At 42.9% G+C, this 27,877-nt stretch overlaps 1 protein-coding gene across 2 annotated transcripts; it reads right to left on the reverse strand.

Moving 5' to 3' along the window:
- Positions 1-19,782: 19,782 nt before the first annotated feature.
- Positions 19,783-26,857, reverse strand: LOC18426790 (putative xyloglucan endotransglucosylase/hydrolase protein 32). 2 transcript variants are annotated; one of them, XM_006833430.4, is made up of 5 exons: positions 25,952-26,857; positions 25,757-25,857; positions 22,822-23,039; positions 20,665-20,829; positions 19,783-20,434 (listed from the first exon to the last, which is right to left on the reverse strand). In XM_006833430.4, the coding sequence occupies exons 1-5, from the start codon at positions 26,145-26,147 to the stop codon at positions 20,227-20,229; spliced, it is 888 nt and encodes a 295-aa protein (XP_006833493.1). In that variant the 5' UTR covers positions 26,148-26,857; the 3' UTR covers positions 19,783-20,226. The 2 variants fall into 2 exon arrangements, with proteins under 2 accessions (XP_006833493.1, XP_088728976.1); XM_088872850.1 differs by lacking the exons at positions 19,783-20,434; positions 20,665-20,829 and having other exon boundaries at positions 22,818-23,039; positions 25,952-26,430.
- Between the last annotated feature and the right edge of the window lie 1,020 nt (positions 26,858-27,877).

The following is a 27,877-nucleotide window of genomic DNA, read 5'->3' on the forward strand; positions in this document are numbered from 1 at the left end:
ACAGAAGAGAGAGAGGGTAGGACCGAACATGAATGACAATAAGTTATGTCGTTCATGACAGGAGAGAGAGAGAGAAAGAACATGGATAGTGATAAGTTCTGTCGTCCATGATAGGAGCAAGAAAGAAGGAAAGAGAAAGCATAGATGGCATTAGGTTTTGTTGTCCATGATGAGAGAGAGAGTCAAGGGAGAGAGAAGAAAAAACATGCACGACGATAGGTATTGCCGCGTGTGTCAAAAAGGACTCAAACATGACCCTGTCGGCCACTCGGGAAATGACCCAATTCAATGTCCGTATCAGGGAATAGGGAAGGAATGTCGTAGGAGGTGATGGACATCGTCGTGCATGACATGACGAAAAAGGAACTCAAATAGAGGCTCGAACCGCCATTCGGGTTAAGGCTCAGCTCACTGTGCATGTTTCCAAAGATAAGAAAAGAAGGTGGACAACATGCTTGGTGATGAGCATCATCGTGCATGACTGGAGAGCAGAGAGAAAGGAAAGAATAGATAGAGAAGAGGAAAAAGTGTAGAGAGATGGAAAAGAGAGAGAAGGAAGATGAAGGGGAAGTAGAGAGAGAAAAGCAAAGAGAAAGAGGAATATTAGGAAAGAGAGGGGATGAGAGAAGAAAGAGAATAAAGAGAAAAGAGGAAAGTAAGGGAAGAGAGGCATGCATGACAATGTCTACTATCATGTATGTTGAGAGTGAAGACAGTGGCAAAAAGAGGAAGAGAGTAAAAGAAACAAGAAGGAAGAGAAAGAGAGAGACATGCACGGTGATGGTTACTACCATGTGTGTTTCTGGCAGGGAGGAGAGAGGCATAGAGAAGAAAAAGAAGAGATTGAAAGAAAGAAGAGGAGAGAAAAGAGAGGAGAGGAGGGAGAAAGACAGAGACATGCATGACAATGGTTACTGTCATGTGTGTTTGAGGTAGGGAGGAGTTATAGAGAGAAGAAAAAGAAGAGAGAGAAAGAAAGAAGAGGAGAGGAAGGAGAAGAAAGAAAAGGAGAGAGAAAGAAAGAAGAAGAGAGAATAGAAGAGGAGAGAAAGTTACCTTCACCGAGGGGTATCAGACTTTCTCTTCTCTATCCTCTCTCTCTCTCTTCAACGTGCCCACAATTTCAATGTAAAACTCTTAAATTTTATTCATGAGATTGAAGCCCTTTACAATTAGTTTTAGCATGTATTTATAGACTTGGGCCCAAAACATGGGTAGATGCCCAAAATCTAACCTAATTAATGATAATTACAATCTATTTGAATTAAAATAAAATCTAAAAATAGGAGAAAAATGATGGTTTTTCCCCTGCCCAATAATTCACAAAATTTCAAAACAATCCCTGCTACTGCCCTAGAACGTGCATGATCTTCCATGGATGATTCGGGGTTGCTCCAATGCCCGTTTAGCAAAACGATGATTACTTTCTCGATGGGCTCCGCATGACGATCGATTTGATACCAACTACGAGCTACGGATCGTGTTTTTATGCCATGATCACACGGCTTGAACCTTGCACAAATCTTGAAAATTTTGCATTGATAGTACGCTTGTTTCTTGATGCATTTTCATTATTTCTTTGTTGAATTGTAGTAAGCATAACGTCATGATCGCATTGTAACAAACGCAACTCAATTTCGTTCTCGAACGAAGATTTTACCTTCTTGGGTTTTTGACCGGATATTGAATTCCGATGATCGAAATTTAAAGCAACTTTATCTGCTTCGTGCATGAAATTCGACCATTCAACATGTACGAAGTTCGGCCCAGATGTAGCCTCAGAACTTACGCACGCAATGGAACTGGTCTTACATCGATTGGTTGTGCAAGCGTTGTGATATGGTTGCTCAAGCGAGATGCATCACTGTTGAATTTCTTGCAACTATCTTCATGAATCGCCAACTTCTCTCAAGCTTTTCTCCCTGCTCGGACATTGTCATGGGACGTACCATATATCAAAATGGTCGTCTTGATGAGACAAAAAACTTGAATGAGATATGACTTCTAATGAGTGCGATATGAGTCTTCAAAGTTTCTGCTCATGACTGTGCAAACCAGTCTCCTTTAATGGAGATTTGTGCAAGGAAGCCGCATGGGCATTGTGTGCGACCTACCCCTTTTTAATGTTTCACCCATAACTTTGTCTTGGAACGTCTGTTTAAGCTGAAACTTGGCCCCTAAGGGTTTTCAACCGTGATGAATCTAATGGTAGTGGTCACACAACCATTTGACACACCAAAAATAGTGTTCTAGTTATGGGGTCTGTTTTAGAGTGCTAGAGGTCGATTTTTTTGAAACTGTTTCTTTGTCTGCGCTGCCTTAGACATATCAGATTACAACGAAACTGAACAAGAGGCCTTTTGGAGTCTTTGAGAAGACTCTCACCCATTCTAAGGAAATTATGAGATTATCATGAACTCTACTGTCAGTAAGACTTTATTGACTGGCTTCTCTTTTATTCCATATTGGGGACCCAAAGTGATGAAAAATGTGTTCAAACACCTACTCCTAAAGTAGAAGCTCTATCCATCAAGCCAAGTCAATCCTATTGCTTAGGACTTCTACCATCTCTTAGGAGGGAAGACAATGACAAGTGGGTGACGCACTTCGTAATGCCTTCACTCACGCATACACACAGTCCCCAACGTGCTTTGAGGGCTTTCGATAGACATAAGAATGTAATAAGGTATATCTTATTAATCCTCACGAGGTGCATAGAGATAGGCGTGGAATGTAGGAAGGACAGCGATGAACGCTGAACACGTGAAGGAAGTGCACGGACAACGGTAGATATTGCTGAGGCCTATAGGAGGCAACGATGGGTATCGTCATCTACTATAGATGCACAACAGGGAAGGACCCCTACGAGCGGCAATGGGCTTCACCCCTCGATGCACAAAATTTTCTCTCACCTCACTCTCTCTTCCAAACATGAGCCAACAATGAGAAGAAAGAGAAACTTGTATTAAGTAAAAACTCTCTTTTGTGAAAGGTTGAGTCCTCTAGTGCGTACAATGCTGGTACGTATATATAGAAATTGCCCCAAACATGGGTGGATGATTAAAAAGTAACCCTAATTACTAGAAATTAAGACTAAATTGAATTAAAAGAAATTAGAAAAAATAGAATGAAAAATGACATATTTTCTCCTTTCTAGCAATTCGTGAAATTCTATAACAATCTCTGTGTTGCTCTAGAACTTGTGTGATCTTGCATGGCTAATTCAGGGTCGTTCTGATGCTCGATTGATTGTAAGATGATTGTTTTCTTGTAGGGCTCAGCATGGCAATCGATTTGATGCCAACTTCAAGTTATGGATCGTGCTTTTAGTGCACGATCATGTGACTTGAAATTTGAATGGACCTTGAAACTTTGAATCGATAGTGTACTCATTCCTTGATGTTTTTTGGTGATTTCTTTGTTGAATTACACTGAGCATGTCATTACGATCGTGGGGACGATAGGGCTCGCAAGCGGCGTGATCTGGCCGCTCAAGCGAGGCACGACGCTGCTGAATTTCCTACACTTTTTTCACATATCAGCAACTTCTCTCTAGCTTTTTTTCGGGCTCAGGTGTCATCACGGGGTGTGCCACATATCGAATCGCTCGTCTTGACTTGACGAACATGCTCACTAACTTTGAGACACCAATGGTGGTGGCCTACAGCAGTTTGAGACACTAAAAATGTAGCTTTAGTTTTAGGGGTCGTTTCAGTGTGCTAGAGGCTAATTCTGCAGGACTTGTTTCTCAGTTTGCACTACTTTAGACATGTCAAAATGTGATGAAACTTGGCAGCAGACTTTTGAGAGACCTCATGAAGATCTTAGTTGATTCCTGGGTTATTCAGAGATTTCCAGAATTTCCATTATTTACTAGGCTTTATTGAGTGGGGGCCCCATGTTGATGAAAAATACCTTCCAACAGCATGCCCGAGCAAATGTTGTGCTTCGAAAGAATCGATAAGTGCAATCATTCAGGAATTTTGAGGGATCTTATCGAAGTCCTCACCCTCAAGGGACTAGGCTTTTCTGAAGGCCAAATGCTATGAACCTTTTGTCGGCATTGTTCGTTGCTACACCAGGTTTGCTTTTGATGCTCAGGGTATCTCTGAACCTCCAGTCGAGGGCTTCTGACCCGTCCCAAAAGTTTGGTCCCATGTAGGCTAAGGGGTTTTGGAGAGACGTACCCTGAAGACTGTGGCAGGTTAGACCCTGGCTTCATCAGTTTTTTGCCTTCGCAATGGTCGTTAGCATTTTCAGAGGGATCTTTTAATCATCATCCTCACCCTCAAGGACTCTTGTTGTTGTTGAACTTGGGAGATATTATGTGGCTCTCACTCTTTGATGAGCCATGTTGAAGCGTGGGAGATCTTATGTTACTTTCACCCCCTGATGAGCCATGATTGTTAGGAGATCTTCCGCGGCTCTCACTCCTTGATGATCCATGTTAAAATGTGGGGGATCTTATGCGGCTCTCACCCCCTGATGAACTATGATGGTTGGGAGATCTTATACGGCTCTCACTCCCTGATGAGCCATGTTGAAACGTGGGGGATCTGATGAGGCTCTCATCCCTTGATGAGCCATGATTGTTGGGAAATCTTATGCGGCTCTCACTCCTTGATGAACCATGTGGTGTTACGATTAGATGCTGGCTTTTGAGGATTTTGGGCAAACCTCATTAGCCAGGATTGTGACTATTTGGAGATTGAATTTTGGCTGAGGCGGTGGTCGTGCGGTAGTCTGTCTTGTAAGTCCAAGCGCCCTTTTGTGGGTTTTCACTTGAACAGGGGATGTGGCACCGTGAAGACGATTTTCACCAACTTCTGTTATTTCTGGGCTCTTTTACCCATGATATGTAGTCATGTCCATCCCTTTTCATCCTTTTTTACTCACGATGCCCTTTTGGGGTTTTCACCATGCCTAGATTTTGTTTTCCACAGAACTAACTTACTCATGGTTTCGTGACCATGCTCATCCGTCATTTTTGTTCATGGTGTTCCCTTGTCAGGTGTACACCATGCCCGTTTTTTTTCATGTGAAGGTGTATTTAGAGTAGTGCCTTCGAGACCTGTGCAAAGCCTTTTAACATCATGCAGTCAGGATGTACACTATAGTTTACTGCAGTGGTGGTGAATGGCAGTTTGTGGAGGCCATAGAGTGAGCTTAGTGATGACTTTGACTCACTTGGGAAGTTAGCATGAAGTTTCCTTGTAAAGAGCTGATGATGGATGGATGGTGGGTGAATAATGGTGATCCACTAGCTGACGGGGAGTATGGCTCGCAGAAGGGTTCTCCGTTTTGTGAGCATGGGTACGACTCACTGGAGGACAAGATGGTAATGGTGGTGAAGGTGGTGTGCACACAAGAATGGGCCAGCTAAAAAAGGCATGCGTGAAGATGTACGTAAAGGGTGTGTGCACATATGTAAGCTCACTGGGGAGGAAATGGAGGTGGTATGTGCAAACAAACGGGTTAGCTGGGGGCATCTTTAAGGTCATGCCTCCTGAACCTGAGAAAAGCAGTTTAACATCCTGCGGTCAGGACATGCACTGTAGTTTAGGGTCATACAGCTGAACCATGGTTATGCAGTTTAAAGTCATGCAACTAGGACCATGCAGTTTAAGGTCGTGCGAGGAGACCTCCGCTACAGTTTAAGATCATATAGTTTGGACCTTGGCTATGCAGTTTAAGGTCATGCAGGATGGACCAGGGCTATGCAGTTTAAGGTCATGTAGTATGGACTAGTGTGTGGGTCGTCATGTTGGCAAAGCGACATGGGGGATAGGTTATGGATAGCAATCTGACTCCCTGGGGATATAGATAGTTAATGTTATACACAAGTGAGAGGTTTAGATAGAGATGACGGCACTCGAGGAGTGGCTGATGAACGTGACTTCACGGGGGACTAAGAGGTCCAGTGTGACCTCTTGAAGATAATGAGCAATGGCATGCATGCGACTCTGTTGAGGATGATAGGCCAAAGCACAGATGAACCTCATGAGAGTTGAGAGGATAAGAAGAGCCCTAAACTCCCCGGGGATAGCGGGTCATAGTAAGACATGACTGTTACTGGGATGTTGGTGTGAAACAAACCCATTAGGGGTTAAAGGGGTTGGTATGACTCTTGTATACATCTAACTCCACTGGGGATCTTGATGAAATAGCCTTTCAGTGAGGAGGTGTTCTACCTCTCGATTGGAGTTGTGTGTATGGACCCTTTGTCGTGTCGTGCATTACAATTTTAAGGTCTTGTAGCTTGGACCATGGCTATGCAATTTAAAGTCATGCAGTTAGGACCATGCAGTTTAAGGTCGTGCAATTAGACGTTCACTATAGTTTAAGGTCATATAGTTTGGACCATGGCTGTGCAGTTTAAGGTCATGCAGCATGGACCGTGGTCGTACAGTTTTGAGTCATGAGACAAGGACTATGCAATTTAAGGTCATGCAACTAGACCACCACTATAGTTTAAGGTCATATAGTTCAGATCGTGATTGTACAGTTTTGAGTCGTACGACAACGACTGTGTAGTTTAAGGTCATACAACTAAACCACTGCTACAGTTTAAGGTCATATAATTTGGACCGTGCAGTTCGTGCATTTAGACTGTGGCGTGGTGAGGGAATTTGACTCCATGAGGAATAGAGTCATCATCAAAGGCTGGACTCCCTGAGGAGTGAGGCTATGGTGCAAGGGAAGAACTTCTTGAGAGTATAGGATGACAGTCCAACTGAGAGTGTCATGGCATGCGCGTGGCACTAAGTGTCAGATGGCACACACAGCATTAGGCCCCTTGGTGAAGTGTGCAGCAGTGGCCCTTGGCAAAACACGGGGCGATAATTCTTTTGATGAGGCGTGCAACGATGGCCTGTTGACGAAGGCACATGACGATGGCCCTTAACTGAGGTGCGTGGTGATGACCCTTTGATGAGGGCGCACGATGATGACCCTTTGACGAGGGTGGGTGATGATGGCCCTTGATGAAGGTGCACAGTGATAGCCCTCGACGAAGGCTCGCGGCGATAATTCTTTCTATGAGGCACTCGGGGAAGGTCACTGACGAAGGCAGGCGGCGATGACCCTTTGAGGAGGACACGCGACGATAGCCCACGACGATGGCACACGACGATGAAATTGTAACGATGGCACGCGGTGATGGCTATTGACGTAGGCTTGCGGTGATAGAACTCTGGGTGAAGGGCACGACAATAGCCCTCTCGAGTCTTATTATAGCGAAGAACAGAAACCGGAGCATCATTTCATGTTTATCGAGGGAAGTTTATGGCACTGCTGGGTATAAAAGGAAGAAAAACCCCACTTTACTATTTTATCAAAGGGTAAAAGAGTAGAAGGGCTTTTAAAGAGGGAGGGTTAAAGCTTGGGCGAAGGTTTTTCGACTAGAAGTTCCCGACCAAAATTGCAGAGACATGCAGTTATGAGCTTTTCTGGCGAGCTTCAGGAGGTAGCGAAACTTTGTGCCGTGATTGCGAACCTTTTCGGGAAGTGCCGAGGCCTTCTGAGCAAGGAACATGGCTTCTCGGGGCTTTAACAAGATTTGCAGAGGTGCCCTGCTGGGATTTGAACGCTTCTCTTGTCGTTCTACTACTAAAGGGGTGATTACAGCAAGTTTAGAGGGCTTTGTAGGTCCTCTGGTTATCGGAGGAGAAGAAGGGAGAATAGCAATGGACTCACCAGGAACTCAGCAGAATCCAGTGAGTTTTTGATGAACTCAAAGAAGTGGGAAGAGCAAGGAGAAGGGTGATCCGCAGGGTCTCAAGGAAGCTTTCTGGGGATTCAGGTGGTTTTCTCCTAATTCTGACAGTGAGTGGAATGCGGGGCAGGGTTTTCCCGGTGGACGAGAGTGGATTCTCGACGAGGAGGGGAAACGTCGGTGGGTACCTGAAGGGTTGCAGGACCGTAATGGTCGAAGAGTTGAAGGGTCGTGGGACGGCGAGCGGTCATCCTCTACACGCGCAGTGACAGGTCCCCAGATTTTAAGGGAAGCATGTGCGACGCGTGCTAACAGCTAGAATGAGGCATTAAGATACCTTGGTCGAGGGACGGAGATAGCCCTCGGTTGATTGCAATGAGGGGATACCATCCTGGTGGGAGACGGCGATAGTTCTGCCTTTGGCGATAATTAGTGTCCTCTGACAAATGTCTTCTCGACGATTGGCCAAGGCTTTTAAAGCATCCAGGAGGCAGGCTTCTTCAAGTAGGGACCTTATGGTTATTGAGGACGAGGAGCCTCTTATTAGTGAGAATGAATCACATCCCTCTTCTCAACCTCCTGTCTCTGGAGGTGAGAGCGAGTATGACCTTATAATCATGGGCAACAAGGTGATCCCTCTTGCCACCTTAAGAGGGAGTCGCTCATCTGCTGCTCGAAGGGAACCTATCATAGGGTCAGCTTTTGTAGTCACCTCCTTTTTTGGACAAGTTATCCATCCTCTTGTCTGGCGCATTCGAGGAGGCTTCGTTGTTTTGCAGTCCGTGATGCATTTCCCTGCACAACTCACCAGGCACAATTGTCGTAATGTTTTTGCAGACAACAGACGTGATCTTCTTCGAGCTGCTTATCAACATTTTAATCGGGCTTCTCTCTTTGACCTGATCATGTTCCCCTCCTTGGCGAAGAGGCTAATAGACAACCTTTTAGACTTCAAGGTTCCTTGCGCAAACTTGTTTGAAACGAAGGTGACTGAAATGGCTTGACATGCTCGGGATGTTCTGCCTTTAGAAGAATCAGCTGCTATTGAGAAATATCCCTCTATTAGGCATTTAATTAAGTTCTTTCCTGGGCCTTTGTCTGTCACCGCTTCCGCGGCGGCCCACTTGGGTGAGCTTAGAACCAACTTGCTCATGCGTCAGTTTGTTCACCCAGATTCCGAGATATTTCCTTCAGAAGTTCCTTTGTTTGTTAAAGAAATTGCAGGTTTTGAGAATGAGAATGACATGGCGATTCTTGAATATAACATCAGTGATTTGGAAGGCTTGCTTGTTGTGGCCCGTGAGGTAGGAAAAGGCCCATTTTCTCCTCAATTGGTATGTGGGGAATATCCTCCTTTGGTCAAAAAGTTTGCCCTCCTTCTGGCGGCAGCCCTGAAGGATGGAATCAAGTGGAAACAACAAGACCATTATAGGCTTAGTCTTGAGGCTTGAGTGAACACTCTCATTTATAACTCTTTATACACCAATTCTTGGTATTGATAATGTTGACAATTGTATGAATTTTTTGTTTTATGAATGAAATGTCACTTTTTGCTTAGACTATTGTGCGACATGTCTCTCGCTCTTCTTTCTTCTTCTGTTTTATTACTTTCATCCTTTGTTAGTATGAGACGAAAAAGAATATCCTACCCCCAGCTTTGCCTTGTGGCAACCTGTTGTGGCTTCAATGACCTCGAATGGGAGAGAAGTTGCTTCCTCATCCCTTAGTGTTTAATTAGAGAGGGGCGGGTAATTCATGGTTCTCATGATTTGATGAGCCTGCTCGCTGTAATTGCTCCAGTCTAGGGGAGCTTTGGCTTCGGTTCGAGATGCATTGGTCTTGAGCTCGTCATAAGTCTTAGTCTCAGAGGAAACCCCTTTTAGTGCTTTGAAGCAATGTGCATGACCTCCAATTGGCTCTGGAGGTTATGAACCTCGCTTCTCAGCTCTGCCATGGGGTCTTGCTCTTGGGAGCCGGAGGGATGACCCTTGTCTGGCTGTACTTCTTCAACAACCCCGAGACGTGTAGAACCTTCTTTTGGCTACTGATGATCCCCTTATTCAAGGAGGATGGAACTTGGAGTACCTTCCTTGATGGTTGGTATGATAGTTTTGCTTCTAGAAGAGCGATGGGGACATGCAGGACCTTTTGCTGGTCTGATGCGTAGGTTACCCTTGGTGCTTAAAGATCTACCTTTGGGGCTTCCTCGGGCTCAGGAGTTACTTCTAACTCATCGTTTTATTCTGGCGAAGTAGAAGTAGAAGGGGAAGCTTAGTCTTCGAGAGAGGATACCATGACCTCAAAAAGGTGGCAAGGTATGCTTGGATGGATATGGGTCAAAAGGAGGATCTCGCCATGTCTTTCCTCCTTTTTGAACACTTTCGTGATCATTCGCCCCACATTTTCAATGTCATCATGGGACAAGGGTCTCGTATCTCTCATAGGCTTCCAATCGTCATGCTTTGACTTTTCTGACGCTATAAGTTCTGTGAAATAGTACTTAGCGTCAGCATAGTGAGTCTCAGCTACAGGGAACGATCTTTTGTCAGCATAGACCGTGTGTTGCCTTCCTTCTTAGCCGTACTTGAAGCATTACTGGAGTGTGAAAGGAACCAACCCCTAGTGATGTGCATAGGAGTGAGGTCGTTAGACCCTAATCCTAGTTGAGTGAGGATCCTTCTTAGGATCAGGTTGACTGCTGACCCTCCGTCTAGCATGATCCGATTGAGAGGGTGGGCGTGAAGTTCGCCATTCACGAAGAGGGGGCGATTGTGAAATTTTCCTCCCAACTGAAGGTTGTCTTCGGAAAAGGAGAGTGTCAGGCACCCACTCAGGATGGCCGGGTCAACCTCAATAGGTTCCACTTCAGTCGCATACACCTCTGGGTTAGAAAGAGCTTAAACCAAAGCCATGCGGTAGTCTCTAGACAGCAAGAGGGCATCATAGATACTTAGAAGGGCTGGAAGCTTTCTTAAGTGTCCAATTACGTCTTATTTCACTTTATCCTCATTAGTCTTCTGTGTTCTTGATCCTGTCACTGGTGTGGGTGGTAGGGTAGGCTTAAGAACAGGTTTTGGTTGGGTTTTAATTTGCGACACCGGATGACTTTGTTGTGCGGTCTGGGTTGGTGAGGAAGTAATAGGAGCTTGTATTAGGGATGCAGAGGTTTGAGTTTGAGGTTGAGGTTTAGGGGAAAGCGAAGGACCAGGAAACTTGAGGGCCTTGAGCTTTTGCAATGTGTGTTGCAGCTTCTTTCCCGATCTTAGACCCATTGTCCCGTGCTAGCTGGTACCTCCAAGAGCTACACCATGTGGGAGGCTTCTTTAGAACAGAACCTGAAGATTACTCGATTTTTACTCGAGTTGACAGGGCATCAGCGACTGTCAAGAATTCAGCCGCTTAAGCCAGCATCTCTTTGAGGCACTCTTGTTGTGGCTGGGTAAGGATGTTGCCTCCGAACTCTCTGTTTAAGGTGTCGAAGTCTGAGCATCGTGGAGCTGTACCTATGGAGAAAATAGAAGAGGAGGGAGGAGAAGAAGAGTTAGAACGTTCCCGGCAGGTTTTTACGTTGTTGCCTAAATTGGACGTGCCCAGGGGATATTTTAGGTCTGACCCCGAGTTTGACCGTCGTGGGGTGCTTTTAGGGTCATCACCCATATTGAGGGAATCCCAAGCTATTGGTGACTCAAGGATGTCCACCTGATTGAATGAAAGAGCGAGGTAAGATGCACCTGGGATAAAGTCTTGCAAGGTCAACAGTGGAGGAAGGGGTTGAGGAATTCTTCCTCGACTGGTGGTTAAGGAGGACGATCCTTAGGCGGGCTGACCTAGGTGCCCGCCATCTCCTTTGGGATCCTTGAGGGGATATCTAAACCACCCTACCAGGCTGGTGAATAGCCCTAGCTTGGTAGACTGCCTCACGTTTCAAGGATTTGAGCCTACTCTGCCCATGGCAAACTTTCCAGGGCTGAGAGGTCAAAGGCTCTGAAGGCCAGTATATACTCAGGAGGGGCTGGTAGTGTGGCTTCCTTTAGAATGGGAGTGACAACCTAGACGCGTTCCGGGAGAGCCACACAAACGATGTGTCCTTCCTGGACTTTCTCCACAACTATAGCTTCGAACCCAGAGCATTCGTTGAGTTTGTGGCTCCATACTTAGTGATATGGGCACCACAGGTTTTTCGTACCTTGGGCAAGATGACTCGGCTGCTTGGTAGGCTCGCGAGTGACAAGGCCTTGTTGGAGCATTACCTTGAAGAAGAGTCTAGCTTAGCACTTTCTTGGGCTTGCGTCAAGAGGTCTTCTTACTCATGCATAAGAGGGACTCGAGGGTGTCCTTGAACTTCTTGGCACTGCTGGATCTTCTATGTCAAGAGCTTGTGGAAGCTAGTGCATTCGCTGATGTCATGGCCTCATACGTGGTGATACACGCACCAGAGGTTCTCGGTTCCTGGAGGCAGGAACTTGGGCTACCTTGCCAGCTTGGGAGTGATGAGCCCTTCTTCAAGAATTATGGAGAAAAATGCAAGAAGGACAGCGGGTGCCCCATCGTCCTCTTGGATCGTGACTATGTGAGAAACCTCAGTTGCCCCGAATGCTTTCTTCAACTCTTCGAGCTTTATCTGATCCTTGTTGATAAGGGCTTCGATAGTGTCGTTGATCTTATAGCAGTGTCAAGTGGGGTTGCATACCCTCCTGTGATAGGCGCAGTACTTCTCATTTGCCTCTTACCCAATTGACTCCGCAGTATTGGCCACCGGCAACTGTATCATGTTTTGTTCTAGAAGTAGCCGAAGTAGTGCAGGCGTCCACTCTATGTCAAAGGGGTAAACGTTATTCTGGTGCTGGGCTCAGTTGTCGTTTCGCTTAGAATTTTTATGAGGCAGGACGTTGTTGTAAGATTGCTTCTTGCCCCCAGCCAGAGACGCCTGTGCCTTGGGAAGGTCCAGGGTTTGAGGAACCATGCCTTTGGTGTCAGCCATAGTGACGGCCATGCTGATTACTGCCTGTTGGCTGCCCCGACTGTTGGAGCGAGAGTTTGAGTTGGTAGGTTGCTGAGGAGGGTTGTCATGATGCTTGAATAATCCCTCAATACGAACTGCCTTGGAGATGAGCTCTGACATGGGGGGTGGATTGGATGCCTCGACATGTAGAGTGATCTCGAGAAGCATGTTCCATATGCAGGTCTGGACCGCTTCCTTCTCGATCATGGGAGTGGCATGGAAGGTTGCCAACTCTCTCCAGTAGGTGATGAACTTGCCAACTGGCTCACCAGGGTCTTGCATCAGGGTGAGGAGTTCGATGGTCTCCATGTTCCTTTAGACTTCGTAGAAACGTTGGTAGAACAACTGCTCCATCTCTTGCCATGTGTGTACCGAGTTGGGAGGCAACCAAGCATACAACTGGAAGGTCGGCCCTTCAAGAGTTTCGACGAACTAGTGGAGGAGGAGTCATCCGTCAGTTGCCATCTCCCCATAGGCTGCTTGGAAGTGAGCAGTATACTGGTGTGGAGACATAGTACCATTGAACATGGGGAGCTTCCCCTTTAGATAGTTCAGAGGGAAGGGTACTTGGTCTATGTACGAAGGGTATGGCTTTTGATAGAGCGGTGTCTTCTGCATGCCTAAGACCTTGTTCTTGAGGCTATGGGCCACCATAGGATCTATGTCAGTTTGGGAGACCCCGTGGGAGGTAGAACTGTCTTGGGAGGCTGATGGAGGAGTTTACCTGGGAACTGTGCCCTCACCAGATGGGCAATTGGTCGAAGAAGGGGATCTGAAGGCCTTTAGGCATTCCATCTTTCCAAGGATTTCCTTGAACTTGTTCATTCGCTCCTCTTGAGTGTCTTCTGGGTCATTGATCACCATGAAACTGACCGTCTCTTCTGGAGGGTTAGAGCCTGGTGGGATAGTGGACTGCCGAGGTCGGCGAGTGGTGTGTGGCAAGTCATTTTGGAGGGGATGGGCCAGCCCCGACTGGACTTGAGCCGTGTATGCCGATCTTGTGAGGACCGGTTCTTAACGGTCTTGGGACCGTGTTTCTTAATAGTGACGACCCAGCAATACTCTTGGACTCGGTCAGGCTCTAGAGTTTGGAGAGGGAAAAAGGGGTTATGAGGCAGGAGGTCATAAAAGGTGGTGGCCTCGTCTGAAGACCACTCTCCTGCTTAACCCTAAGACGGCTGTAGACTTCACTTCAGAACCAAGCTTGAGGCCTGGACTGTCCTGCCTTCTACGAACACGCAAGGGCTATGTCTATGAGTTGGAGCATGGAGTGGGGTCCCGAGTTCCTTTGTGGGTGTATGGCTGACCTGAGGCTGGCTCAAGATGGTACTCTTAGGGAATACCTTTGAGTATCAGGGCTCGAGGTGTTTGCCTGGTGTCTGAAGAGTGACAGAGGAAGGAGCTAGTTCATGACTCCGTCTGAGTTGAGGTTGGAAAGGAACCTGCCAAGACGGTGTGTGTGCAGTTTTAGAGTTAGCTGTCTGGGTGACTTGGGGGTCGACCCTGGCCCAGTCAATAGGTTCGACCTGAGGAGGTTGAGACCCATGAGCTTGTGTCTGTGAGGGATGGGTCGAAGCCCATCTCTCATAGGGTGAAGCTATGTGTGTTGGGAGGGAGGATGGAGTGGTCGACCCTCATGTGCTTGAGGTGGCGTAGAGCTAGTGCTGCCCCGGGCTGTGGAAAGCAAATGCATGGCACATGTAGGGTTTGGCCCGAGAAGGCCTAGCCCTGGATGTGAGCTCAAGGCAACTTGAGGGTTACCCTGAGGTCCGGCTCGAGTGGATGGACCACGAGCCCTTGGATGTATGCGAGGGATGAAGATCTCAAGACCTTCGCCTCTATGTGTCAACCCTCCAAGTGTGGAGGTTACGGGTGGTGAAGGAGCATAAGGGGTTGCCTTTCGGCGAACCTCAAGAGCGACAGCAACTCGCTTGCCTTTCCTGGGAGTATTGGGGGCAGCCTTTCGGCATGCCTCAGCAATATGACTAGTAAGAGACTTGCCGATAGCAGGGTGTGTCCTATGTGTGGTGGTAGATGTGCCACCGATGCAAGAGGCCTTGGTGGAGGGTCCACCAAGGTGAGGCAGCAGTGAGGCGGGGACTTTTAAGTCTCCCCCTCTCCCACTGATCCAGGTGAGAACCTAGGATCCGAATTGTGAGTCCTGACATCGAAGGAGAGTAAGGAAAGAAGCTTGAGCAATTCGCTTCCCTAGGCCGGTCATGAGTGCGGGGATAAGGAAGTCCCCGACTCGGATGAATGGGTTGAACAACTCAGGTGTCATAGAAATTAATGCATAAAGTAAAAGAGGATACTGGTTAAACAAGAGTGAGCCGACTAAGGGGTAGTAAGTCCCCAGTGGAGTCGCCAAGCTGGTTGGTGCCTCTATCTCACCGTCAGAATCTGGATGATCTGGTGACATGTATCTCGGGTTTCTGGCACACCCGGGATTTGAGATCGCTCTCTCAGAACCTTGCTTGAGAGCAAGGGTAGGTATACCAACTGATGAGAGAGGAATTGAAGGCGGGTTTGGGACTTACTCGAGCTGGCTCGCGTAGGCGTCCTCTAGATCACGAAGAAAGCTCCCTAACTGCTTTAGCTAGTTTGGAATCACCTACCATGACCTACAATCCTCTTACTTTCTACACAATACTTTTATGGTTAATTTGTAAGACAAGTGGGTTAAAAAGACCCACCCTTGTCTTAGGGCAATGTACGTTCATACGAGAGGACGATGAAGCATAAGGTTAAAATAAAGATAGAAAAGGGAAGAAAAACTCGATGAAGAGGAGAGACTAGCATGGCAACCGAGAAGTCATCGACTCGGAGTGGTAGCAAGATGGGCATGATTCTCAAGACCAACACGACAGCAATACTACTCGAAACCAAGACCAATAAGGCGGTGCTAGGCTAAGTCTACCCCCAGTCAAGTGAGAAGAGAAATAGAATGGAAAGAAGAGATGAAACAGCAGAGAGATAAGGTCCCGACAGTGCTAGGTGTTGTCGTTCACGACCGTGGAGTAGCATTGTTGTGGCCCTTGGGCTGTGCTCGACACTACTGCTCATGGCTAGAGGGTGAGGAATGAACTACGTATGGCGCTAGCCATCGCCGTTGGCAACATAATGAAACAACACCCCCCGCACGGGCGGCGATAGTTTCTGATGAAGCATGCGGCGATGATCACTCGTGAAGCACGCGATGGTAATCCTCACAAGGCACACGGTGATAGGCGTGGGATGCAGGAAGGACGACGATGAACGCCGAACACACAAAGGAAGCGCGCGAACAGCGGTAGATGTTGCCGAGGCCTATAGAGGGCAACAATGGGTATCGTCGTCTACTACAGACATGCAATAGGGGAGGAACCTTACGAGCGGCAACGGGTTTCGCCGTCTGGGTTCTTCACTAAGACGTCCACGCTACGTATGTGGACAGCGATAAGAAGCACCGCCTACCAGCCCCACTAGACGAAAGAGATAAAAGAAAAGAAGAAGAAGGAGGCTCGCGCATGGCACTGCCATCGCGATGCACGACCTGTGTGACCTCAGGGGAGGCATGCACGATACTGCCACTGCCGTCTATGACCACTGCGAGGAGCTAAGGCAGGGAAGATGGAGAAGAGATGAAAGAAGAGAGAGAGAAGATTTACCTCGAACCTAGGGGTGCCAGTCAAAAGTTTCTCTCACCTCACTCTCTCTCTCAAACGTGACCCAACAATGAGAAGAAAGAGAAACTTGTATTAAGTAAAAACTCTTTCTTTTGTGAAAGGTTGAGTCCTCTGGAGTGTCCATTCGGCTGAAATTTGACTCTTGGGGGTTTTCAACTGTGCCAGATCCAATGGTGGTGGTCCCACAGTAGTTAGAGACATCGAAAATGTAGCTCTAGTTATAGGAGTCGTTCCAGGGTGCTAGAGGTTGTTTCCCGATCTGCAATGCCTTAAGATACCTCATGAAGATCTTGGCCAATTTCAGGGCTAGTTTTGAGATTGTCATTATTTCCACTGTTTGCTAGGCTTTATAGAGTGGGGGCCCCTTGTTGATGAAAAATTCCTTCCAACATGTATATCTGATAATTCGTAAGCATTCACTATATCATAATCATATCCTATGACAGCCATGAATATTCAATAATTCACAACGGAACAGGTTTTTCAGTATGATCGCCTCTTAGAAAATTTGACCTAATTTTCAAATCCATAGAGAGTTTAGTCAAGGTTCCAAAATCAATTTGAAAATGGACTCCTCCACATTTCTTTTAGAAGTTGTTTGGCTTAATCAGAGGCATATTGGTCAGTGAGCAACTTTTTACAAAACATGCAACAGTTTTGAAAATTCACTGATATTCACCACAGTGACACCTTCATGCAAACAGGGCCATAATTCCCAAATCATAAATAATTTCAACATGATTCCAAAACCAAATTTAAAGTAGGCACATCTATATTTCAATTAAAATTTGTTTGAGATCATTTGGTTACCATTTGGTCCGTAAACGGTTTAGTATAAAACAAGCAATAGTTTTAGAAATTCACTGCAATTCATAACAGTGTAGAACAAGCAATAGTTCTAGAAATTCACTACAATTCATAACAGTGACATCATCATACATATAGAGGAATAATTCTCAAACCATAAGGAATTTCAACATGGTTCCAGAACAATTTTTGAAATTGCCGATATTTCATTTAAAAGTAGTTTCAGATCATTTGGACACCATATGGTAAGTTAACAATTAAGTGCAAAACATGCAATGGTTCTAGAATTTCACTGCAACTCACAATAGTGGTATATTCATACAAACAAGCGTATAATTCCCAAAATATAAATAATTTCAACATGGTCCCAAAACTATATTTTAATTAGACACACCCATATTTTATTTAAAAGTTGTTTGAACTCAATTGGACATATTTGGCTAGTAAACAGTTCAGTAGAAAACGTGTACAGTTCTAAAATTTCACTACAACTCACCACAATGATATACTCATACAAACAGGGGTATAATTCCTAAACTATAAATAATTTCAAATGGTTCCAGAACCAATTTTGAAGTAGACACAACTATATTTCATTTAAAAGTGGTTTGAGCTCAATTGGATAATATTTGGTCAGTAAATAGTTCCAATTAAGACATATAAAGTTCCTAAAAATGCAATTATAATTTTGCCGTATCATAGAAAATGACTCATAACTTCCAAACCAAAATGGACATTAATACAAGGTATTTTCCATCTTAAACTAGAGGCATAGGGTACTTTCCCACAATTTTTCATAGTCAACATTAATGTTTTCAGCAGTCAAACTATCAAGCCAATAAGAAGTATAATCTTGGAAAAACAAGGCAAATCATGCAGCCACTTCCTCATTCAAAAATCATACTTGAATTTCATGGAAAACAAACAAACAAATATATTGAAACTTGAATATTAGATCTACTTACCTTGTGCCAAAGGACTCCAACTTCCCCCACACAGGTTTCCTCTCAAAGTCAAGCCTCCAAGCCTAAGGTTCTAAGTGTTTAAAGGAGGACGTGAGGGAGAGAGAGCAAACTATTGAGATGTGTGAGGAGGGTTACTTATAAGCTAAGAGGGGGAGGCATCAGACAAGTGGCGTGCAAGGACTCACAAGTGGCATTCAACGACAACAAGTGGCATTCAAGGGCATACAAGTGGCTTACATGCACCACAAAGCACTCTCGACAAAACACTCACAGCGACTAAGACCATCGTGCACGGCGGAATCATGTTCACGGCGGTGCTCTTCTTCTGTCTCTTACTGTCACGCGAGCTCTCTCTTTTTTTATTACTCTTACTGCTGCGCACATTCTCTCTTTTGTTTACTGCCACAAGTGTCTCTTCACTGTCGGGAGCGTCACTCTCTCTCTCTTTTCTTCAATGTCGCGAGCGTCTCTTCAATGCCGCGCGTGTCACTTTCTTTCTTCTTTTCTTCACTGCAGCGTACGTCTCTTAACTGTCACATGTGTTACTTTCTCTCTCTTCTTTTCTTCACTGTCGCGTCCGTCTCTTTACTACTACGCACGTCACTTTTTCTCTCTCCTTTTCTTTTCTGCCGAGCGCTCCATCAAGCTCGAAAAATTTGGGTCGTTACATCGCATGACCCACAGACCACTGCAGGGGTTCATGATTAGACTATCAAGGTCAGCCAATAGGCAATGAGACACAATATAGATTCTCCTCTAGAGACGAATCCAAAGTCACACAAACCTGATGCAACTAGAGCTCAATAGTGCATAAGGGTAATATCTCGCATATGTACATGCTTAACCCTCAATGGTGACTTGCTTTCCCAATACGGCTATCATATATACATGTCGTATGATAGTTTGGTGATGAGGCTTTAGCCCTGGTCCCTAGAGGCCTACCAACACACACAAGGGTCCCACAGTCTCTTGGCTCACAATCGCGGGCAACTCCGATATCATCAATGGATGACCCTGCAAACCCTCATCAGTTTTGTTCCATGCCTAGGTAATAAGGGTTTTCCAACTCGACATGCCAGGAACATCAAGCCAAGTTTGAGTATCAGCAAATAATGTTTACCTATCATGACCCATAAATGATCATACTCCCAATGAGTTTATGTTCCACTATTCAAAATATTTGAATACAAGTTCTCATAAAGCCTTTAATGGCCTCACAACAACAATATATACATTCCAAAAGGAAAGTGTGGATCTCGTTTTAGGTGTGGGTGGTGGTGGAATTGCCGCATCCTTACAGCTCTAGATCAAATTCTTAGTTTAAAGAATAGAGGGACTTTTTAGGTTGGGCAAAAACACACCGTCATTTACCTGTGTGTTATCTTTGGATGTTGATGCAATTGTTATTCTCTTCGTGCCACGCCTTAGACCATAGAGGATGCCAAAGTATAGTGTCATTCCCAATTTTGTTTTTTTTTTTTTCCTTCTTGCCTTTTCCCTCTTAAATGTGTGGCATATCAAATCAACAACAGCTAAATATACAATAATGCCTAATAAATTATTCGATAGCCAAAAAAAATCAATCAATTCTTGCAATGAATTTATAGCGGCACCCACAAAATACAAATATTTCTCCAAACGGAGCTCCAATTTATTCAATCAACATTATATTTCTCTGATTATACAAAGTTTGGAAACAAATCACCTAAACGCCACCCATAACATGGTAATAATACAAGAACTTCAAAGAGGCAGGTGCTCTCTCACTCTAATAACTCAACAACTCTGGCGATACATGCCGGTTGAAACAATATAACATAACAGAAAGGGACAAAAAATAAAAAGAAAGGGATGTTTCACCACCACATTGGATGCTTCTGGTGAACCCAAATGCTTGAGATCGCCAACAAAAGCGCCATCAAGGTGAGCCCCTCTGTTCCAGTAGGAGGGGTTCGGTCTCTATCTTTCTTAACAAATATAAAAAACAAACGACCATGAAGGATATATGCTACCATGAAACTTGGGGAGGGCCCATGAGGGTGGCCCAATCTAAGAAGGAAATGGGGAAAGAACTCAGGGACGTGGACCCCTACAGTCGGGGAGAAGGGCGTGGTCTCGCTTCGGGTCCTTGCAGTAATCGTAGACCATGAAGTTGCGCTGAGCCCATTGCATGGCCACTATCTGTTGCCCGCTCAAGGTGCCACCGATAGGGGAGGCGGAAGGGGCACGGCAGGTGAGCGGCGCATACGAAGAGCAACCCTCTACAATAAAGCGGGAGTACCTGATATTTTGCAAATTCAATTCAATCAAAGGAACATGCGTATTGTATGCTCTCTCAGGTAGCAATTCTTCAACCGTCCAACATTAATAACATTTGACATCTGACAGGATGGCCTTAGATTGTTTGTTGTTGACATCGGATGGTTGAGGTGCTACTAGCACATGTTGGAAGCCCAAATTCTACCACATGATATATTGCAATTATAGAGAATAATGGAAAAGTAGGTATACCTAGCAACAAAAGGCTGGAAACTATAGTCAGCCTTGTACTTGCCATCCTCAGTGGCCCAAGAAGAAGCATCCCATATGGACCCATAAACCCACATGGGTCGTGAAGGGAACGACGATGGCCCCTTCCTCGGATACCTCCTTATGGGCACATCATCCACAAAGAATCTGCATCGACATCGTCGTCAATATCAATTTTTTTAACAAGACCCAAAAACAAATAAAAAAAAATGTCCAATCAATCAAATACAATTATGTCGCTTAATGCTTGATTTATCCTTCTTGAAAAAAAAAGTAAATAAATTCATAAATTTATGATAATTGAGAAAATATCTATGGAAAACAAAAAAAACAAAATGGATGGTTAGAGTTGAAACAACACATCCATCCATCCTTAATATTATCTCGTGACCCACCCATTTGTTTACGACTTACTTCTTTTGGCCTACAGTCTGCTTTCCACTGTTCCAATAATTTAGCTCTCCGACAACATCTTTTTTGACGTGTGAGAAAACAGATTGAGATGTTGAAAGGGACGGAAAGTGGGGTGTGCTGCTCCTTAATTAAAGAGGGGTAGGAGAGTACTGCATTTCTCCGGACAAGAGATTTTTCGACATCCCTTGAAGTCCAATTGCCTATTTATTATGGGATTATATATAATGGAACCATCTACTTTGATATAAGGAAGTCCTACTTTGATATAAGTCACAATTACTTATATCAATTCGATGTGAAATATAATAGCTTGAATGTGTTAAAAAAAAAAAAAAAAATTTGAATTTTAAACTTGGTCAAAAGAGATGCAACCACCCAATTTGACATCAATGGTCAAGATTAATTGTGATCACCTTTTACTAAAGATAAATGGTTTCATTATATACTTTTCCATATATTTACATTTTATAAAGTTTTCCTTACCAAACTCATTTTTTTTTGGGTATATGTTTAACCATACAGTATAGTGTATAGTACTACGACAGTGCTTTACTCGTAAAGGATAGCCGCCCTATTTTTTTTGTGACATTAACCAGAGTATGGATGGGAGAAGTGCATGTTTTTCCTCGAGTAATCTATATACGGACACTAAAACAAATAGAAAAATATGGAAAGTCAATTTTCCGCAAAAATCATACGGAAGGTTAGTCTAGTTTTTTTATTTTTTCCAATTTGCCGCCCAATCAGATATTATCATTTCTTTTTTTTTTCGCCATCAAACGTAGGGTTGTGTCACAATGCCTACAGTTACGAACAACACCTTTTGAGGTCTAGGACCTCAGACAGGTCCTAATGTAGCCTAAGGCCACTGACAGAGCAGTCTGAGGTCTAACATAGCACTAGTGTCACTATAGCCTAAGGCCATAGGAAAGCAGTCCGAGGTTTTTGGACCCAGATTGGTGCCCATGTTTGGAAAAAATTAAGTAAAAACCAATCCGTTGTTTGTAACATTGACTGAGGGGTACATTAAGAAAAACTAACAGGATAGATCTTCCGCATAATTTTCAAAAAAAAAAAACTCTTGCTATAGTTTCCTATTTGTTTTACTTTACGTAAATTACTTTTTTGCTTCCACTAAAGAGTGAAAGTAATGGGATTTGGACAAAAAGTAGTTCCATGTTTCCCAACACACAACGACACCTTTTTCGATAAAATAAACGACAAGCTCCAACCTCTCCAAACAACTCAAAAGAATACCCCACCCTAGCGAAAGAAAAAGCTCTTCATCAAGTAAAAACAAAAGTTAAAGACCAGGTAACTTCTAGTGAGATAAACATCTTTGCACTCTATTTAAAAATAAGAAGAAATCTATGTACTCAGGAAACAATTTAAGTAGATTAGGCGACGCTAGGTCTAATAAAGGTCAGGATTTTAAACTTTTTCTTTAACCTTTATTATGGGTTGATGTAAATAGGCAGCCAATGTAAAACTTTATCAGCTCTTATCATAAAAGACGACACCAAATCATTGAAATAAAGCTTGAATGAAGATGATGACGATGAGGTGATCACACATACTTTTGTAGATATATTTGTGACCACACTAGCGGAGAGAGAGATCAATATTTTTTTAAGAGAGATTAGGAAGAGAGACCTGATAGCATTTACTATCAATCTGAATTCTTAGATAATTTCTATTAGAGTTGAGTGAGAGGGATGTGCTTACACAATTTGGGATGGAGTCCAGAGAATGGCATAATTGTGGAAGTCTGCCGTGGGGTCGAACCAGAGGTGAAATTTCATCTCCCTCCCTATTATTCTTCCGTCTCCGCTTCCATTTATGTACACATTCGTTTGAAGCGTGTACGGCTTCCCAAGTGTGGTGCCCAAGAACTCGATGTCCACCTCGTCGTGGTGCCCCTGGTGTGCTTCGTTATTGGATAACTGTCCATTACATTACAATCTTCAGTACTCTCAATTTAATTCAATCCAATTGTTGGGAGATTTACTAATAAACTGTACGTGAGTTGAACTATTTAACATCTCATCATTCTTTAATAAAAAACACATATTAGGAATAATGGTTTGAAGTGAAATTTTGGGGTTCTAATCCCTTCAACCTATGGACAAATTCGAGTAAAAAAAATTAAAAATTTCCAAACTAAGCTATCTATCTAGTAGAAAATACTAATTCCTCAAGATTGAGTAGAGGACTAAATGTCACAAAACTCAAAACCCAAAATTTTTTTTTTAGAAAATAATCATGTAGTAATTCTTATGTGGTTCCTAAAATTTTAAAATAAAAAATCTTTCCAAATAGGCAATTTGAGCAAAGGAGTTGCTTCATAGTATGCTCTCGCAAGGGCATAATGTACATGCCCTATGTATCTACATCGTACAAAAGTAGTCCGTTGAGTTAAAAATAAGAGAAAACTATAGATACCTCTTCACATAGTTCTAGGCATGCTCATCCCATTATTTAAATCACACCACTAACTTTAAAATTTTTTATTTTTATAATTATCCTCAAATAAAAAATTTAGAATTTTTAAGAAAAAAATACCAAATACAACACATTTTCTCGAAAAAAAAATCAAACTGGCTCAGCATAATGTGCACTAAACTAGTTTTATTTTAAAGAACCACACATATTATGCTGGACCGCTTCATTTTAAACAATCCGCCGGTTTGGCAAACATTATGTCAGACTAACTTTTTAAAAAATAAAGCCAACATGGCACAATGTGTGCTAGACCGGCTTTATTTTAAATAATCTGTCGGTTTGGCACACATTGTGTCAGAATGACAGTATTTTAAAAAACGAGAGCTGGTGAGAGAAGCTCATGTCATAAAGGGTATTTTTGTCTTAAAATGCTTCTTGACTGAGGAGGTAGTTGCAAATATAAATAATTTGAAACTAGTGGTATGATATGAAAAACAATGGCGTGTCTGAATAATTTGATCATGGGTAGTATTCATGATTTTCCCTTAAAATAAAGAAACATATCATAGGATGGACCCACTCACGCACGAAAATCCGTAGCCATGGACCAACTGCTCTCGCATTAATCCATATGGGCCACTTCATAGACGATGGTTTTTCCCGTTGTTAATGCATGCGGTGTCTACTAGCAACCACACAAACAAGGCATTGCCTCTATTCACAAAATGGACGGTGGAGATGAACCGTTTCATGGACATGACAACAGACTAGTCCAGGGTTGTAAAACATATCATCTCCTTCATCAATCTTCTTGAACAGATGGTGGATATGTTGTCAATGTACCATACATCATGCACAACGTGTCTATACAATACGATAGATCCCTGAGCTTCATCAAGCTTTGGTGTTTTGGGTGAAAATAGATAATATTTAAAATCTTTTTAGACTGGCAAGAGAGAAGTGTTCTAGGTATGTAGAGCTAAAATGCAGCATGAATTGTGTCACCTAGGCCCGAAGGTAGGTGGTCAGGGTTTGCAAAGCCCCATAACACAACATCTTGAATTCCAATTTTGACATGGGTAGAGGATCCATCCCTATTGAACTACTCAAAATAAATAAAAAAAGTAATAATATATATATATATATATATATATATATATATATGAAAAACTCTTCCCAACGCCTATAGGTGAAAATGAATCGTGATTTTACCGACCCTCATCACCATCCAAACTTTATCGCACGGTCACAGTTATTTGGTAGTGTTTCAATTTTCATTTTTTTCTACAAATTCAAATTACTTGAAATTTGGTACGTGTGTACATCTTAGTGAGGCATACCTAATAAAAATATGAAAAAATAATTCATAAAATATAAATTGACCAAAATACCCCCCAAAATTTATGGGGGTATTTTGGTCTATTTTTATTTTATAAATTATTTTTTTCATATTTTTATTAGGTGCACCTAACTAAGATACAGCCACGATTCAAATTTCAAATCATTCTAATTAGTAAAAAAAAAAGAAAATTAAAATACTACTAGACAATTGTGACCGTACGAGAAGTTTGGATGGTGAGGAGAGCAAACAAACCCACTGTATCATTGCTATAGACGTTTTATAATATCTTCATTTATATATATATATATATATAATGTTCCACCCAAACCGATTTTAAATGTTGGCTAAAAAACCTTGTCAGCAGTTCGGTTTAAAAGAGAGAAATACCACTCAAAAGTCTTGGTTCAAACGATTGATTATCTTTTTCGGGTAGTTTAACCATAAGAATCAATAATATTTTCTTTTAACAAAAATAAGTACGGAACTCAGAATATAGTGTTCCAATCATGAACAATAGTGATTGATAATCCAATAAATACTTTTGAACACAACTCAACCAATTATGTAACACAATTAAAAGGCAATTAGGGAAAAGTTACGGGTATTACATTATAGATTGGATAGGTAATGCCAAGAACCTCAAAACTAGTGCCCAACTTACATTATTTTTAGGAGAAAACAAAACAAAAATACATCATTTTTTTTAAAAAAAAATTAAATAAATAAAGTTCATAGAAACTTGAGCCTTCATTTTCTTTTTTTTTTTTTTTTAAAAGTAAAATCAATCGAAAGACTTGTTGGTATTACCACCAAAGCTCCAGCCTATTTCTGTCTTGAAATTTCTTTTTGGGAAGAAGAAGCAAAAGAAACACTTACGTAGAAGGCAGTTATAACACCTGCTGTGTAACCAGGCTGCAGCTTAATGGCTGCCCCGAAATACCCTGATCGAAATGGTCTCGTTGACTTAAACCCACTTCCTGCGACAAACACCAAAAACCAGATGATTAGTGTATCCATGGGCACGTAGAGAAGGAAAATAATTTTCAGAGAGAGAGGGAGAGAGCGCAAAACCGGAGCTCCTGTCGAGCCAAATCGCTAACTGGTCATTAGACAGTGTTTGATGCTGAGGGCCCCATAGATTACTGAAAGCCTGGCCAAATTGCAGAGCTCGAAATCGAGAAGTTGGAGAGAAACCAGGATAAGGCGGCCTTTGTGCATTGCAAGAAGATGAGTAGAGCAGCATCAAAAGGAGGAGAGGGAAAGCCATTAAAGCTCAATGAAGCTCAATGAGAACCCTTGAAGCCTGCTTTAATGGGGTTGATATGAGATGAGAAGATGAGGAATCAGAAAACCTCTCTCACCCCTCAGGCTCTTCCTTTCTCTAAGAAACTAGGGTGGTTCACAAATAAATAGGATCGCTATTGATTGTCGACAAAACATCGGAGGAGAAAGGGTAGGGCATCAAGCATTTGAAGAGGGAGGATAGAGTTAAAAAGGAGAGGGGGCAGTAATAATAAGTGCAGGTGGTTTTTTCTAGAAGTAGCATGGGTCATGAGTAAGGGTGCGTGTGGGGGCCTTTAATGGGGTGATGGGCGGTCCACCAAAATCACTGTTCGTTTCATCCTTTTAGTACTTTCTTGGCTCTCTCTCTCTCCTCCTGTTTAAAGACTAAAAGAACCCAAAAAGTTTTCTCTGTCACGAACAGTGTTCGAAAAATTGTGAACTAGCATTGGATACCGGCCAACCACTAGGTTCGCGTAACCCGTAAACCAGCCCATTCAACTGCCGTAACAAGCAGGTCCCGATTAGTTTAAAATCATTAAAAAATACAAAAAATATGTAAAATATATTTAAAATATGATTAAACAATATTTATACAAATGAAGTTGAATAGTAGTGAAAAAATGGTTTATACATAGGGGTATTTTCGAAATTTTCAAAAAATGTAAAAATAAGTAGTCATGCAAAACACTTTTCAATTTATACCTAAATGATAAAATACATTAAATAGATTCTGTTTGGACTTTCATATTTTTTTTATTTTTTATTTTTTAAATATCCGGCCAGACACCCAAAACTAATCAAAATCGAGTTGGCCGGAAACCGGTTCTGAGTTGGACCGCCCAAGTTTGGGAACACTACTCTTGAATGTGGTTGTGTTGTACGTTATAGGTCGCCAATGATCATAGTTGCATCCAACCGGCTACTAAATTTTAGAGTGTTTGTTTTGGGTAATTTAATGGTGAGGACAAGCTCCAAAAGGTATTTTTCTAAATAGAGTAGGCGTTAGTTTTGGTATTAGTAGGTGGTGTCAATGGGAATAGAGTGTTTGTTTTGGGTAATTTAATGGTAAAGACAGGCCCCAACAGGTATTTTTTTAAATAGAGTAGGAGTTAGTTTTTTACGGTATTAGTTGGTGGTGTCAATGGGAATAAAAACTACGCATGTAGGTATAGTGGTGACTACGGTGTTTGTTCGGGTGCTACCGCCACGACCGCAGCCCTTAATTCAAACCTCAACAACTAAACGCTCTTCTTGTTGTCGGTTTAGTCTTCTAACAAGTCTTGTGATGAGAATGTGAAGAGGGGGGTGTACAGGTCTTCCTTGCCGACACTCTTTATATTCTTCTTTTCAAATAGAAAACTTGATGCTTCTTTTCCTCTCAATTTATTTCAATCCTCTCTTGCTGACTCTTTGGAAAGAGATATATAGAATTGACTCAAATACGTAAAATATGGAGTAGAAAATGACTGAAATGACACCATCCTTTCTGTATAGGTACGATCGTTGCCATTAGCAATTGAATTGAATTGAAGAGTGCTTGATTGAAAAAGAGGAAGTGAAAATAAAAAGGGAAAATTTATCAGACTACACATAGCTTTTCAGCAATTTAACAGCTTACTGTTATCGACTGTTGTAGTTCGTTATCATGTGTATTTTGAACTTAAATCAAAAGATATAAAATATTAAATAGTTGATCCCTTATGTATATTTTAA

This window comes from Amborella trichopoda, chromosome 7 (genome assembly GCF_054954075.1).
Source record: "Amborella trichopoda isolate Santa Cruz 75 chromosome 7, AtrichopodaSantaCruz75HAP2 v2.0, whole genome shotgun sequence".
Taxonomy (NCBI): domain Eukaryota; kingdom Viridiplantae; phylum Streptophyta; class Magnoliopsida; order Amborellales; family Amborellaceae; genus Amborella; species Amborella trichopoda.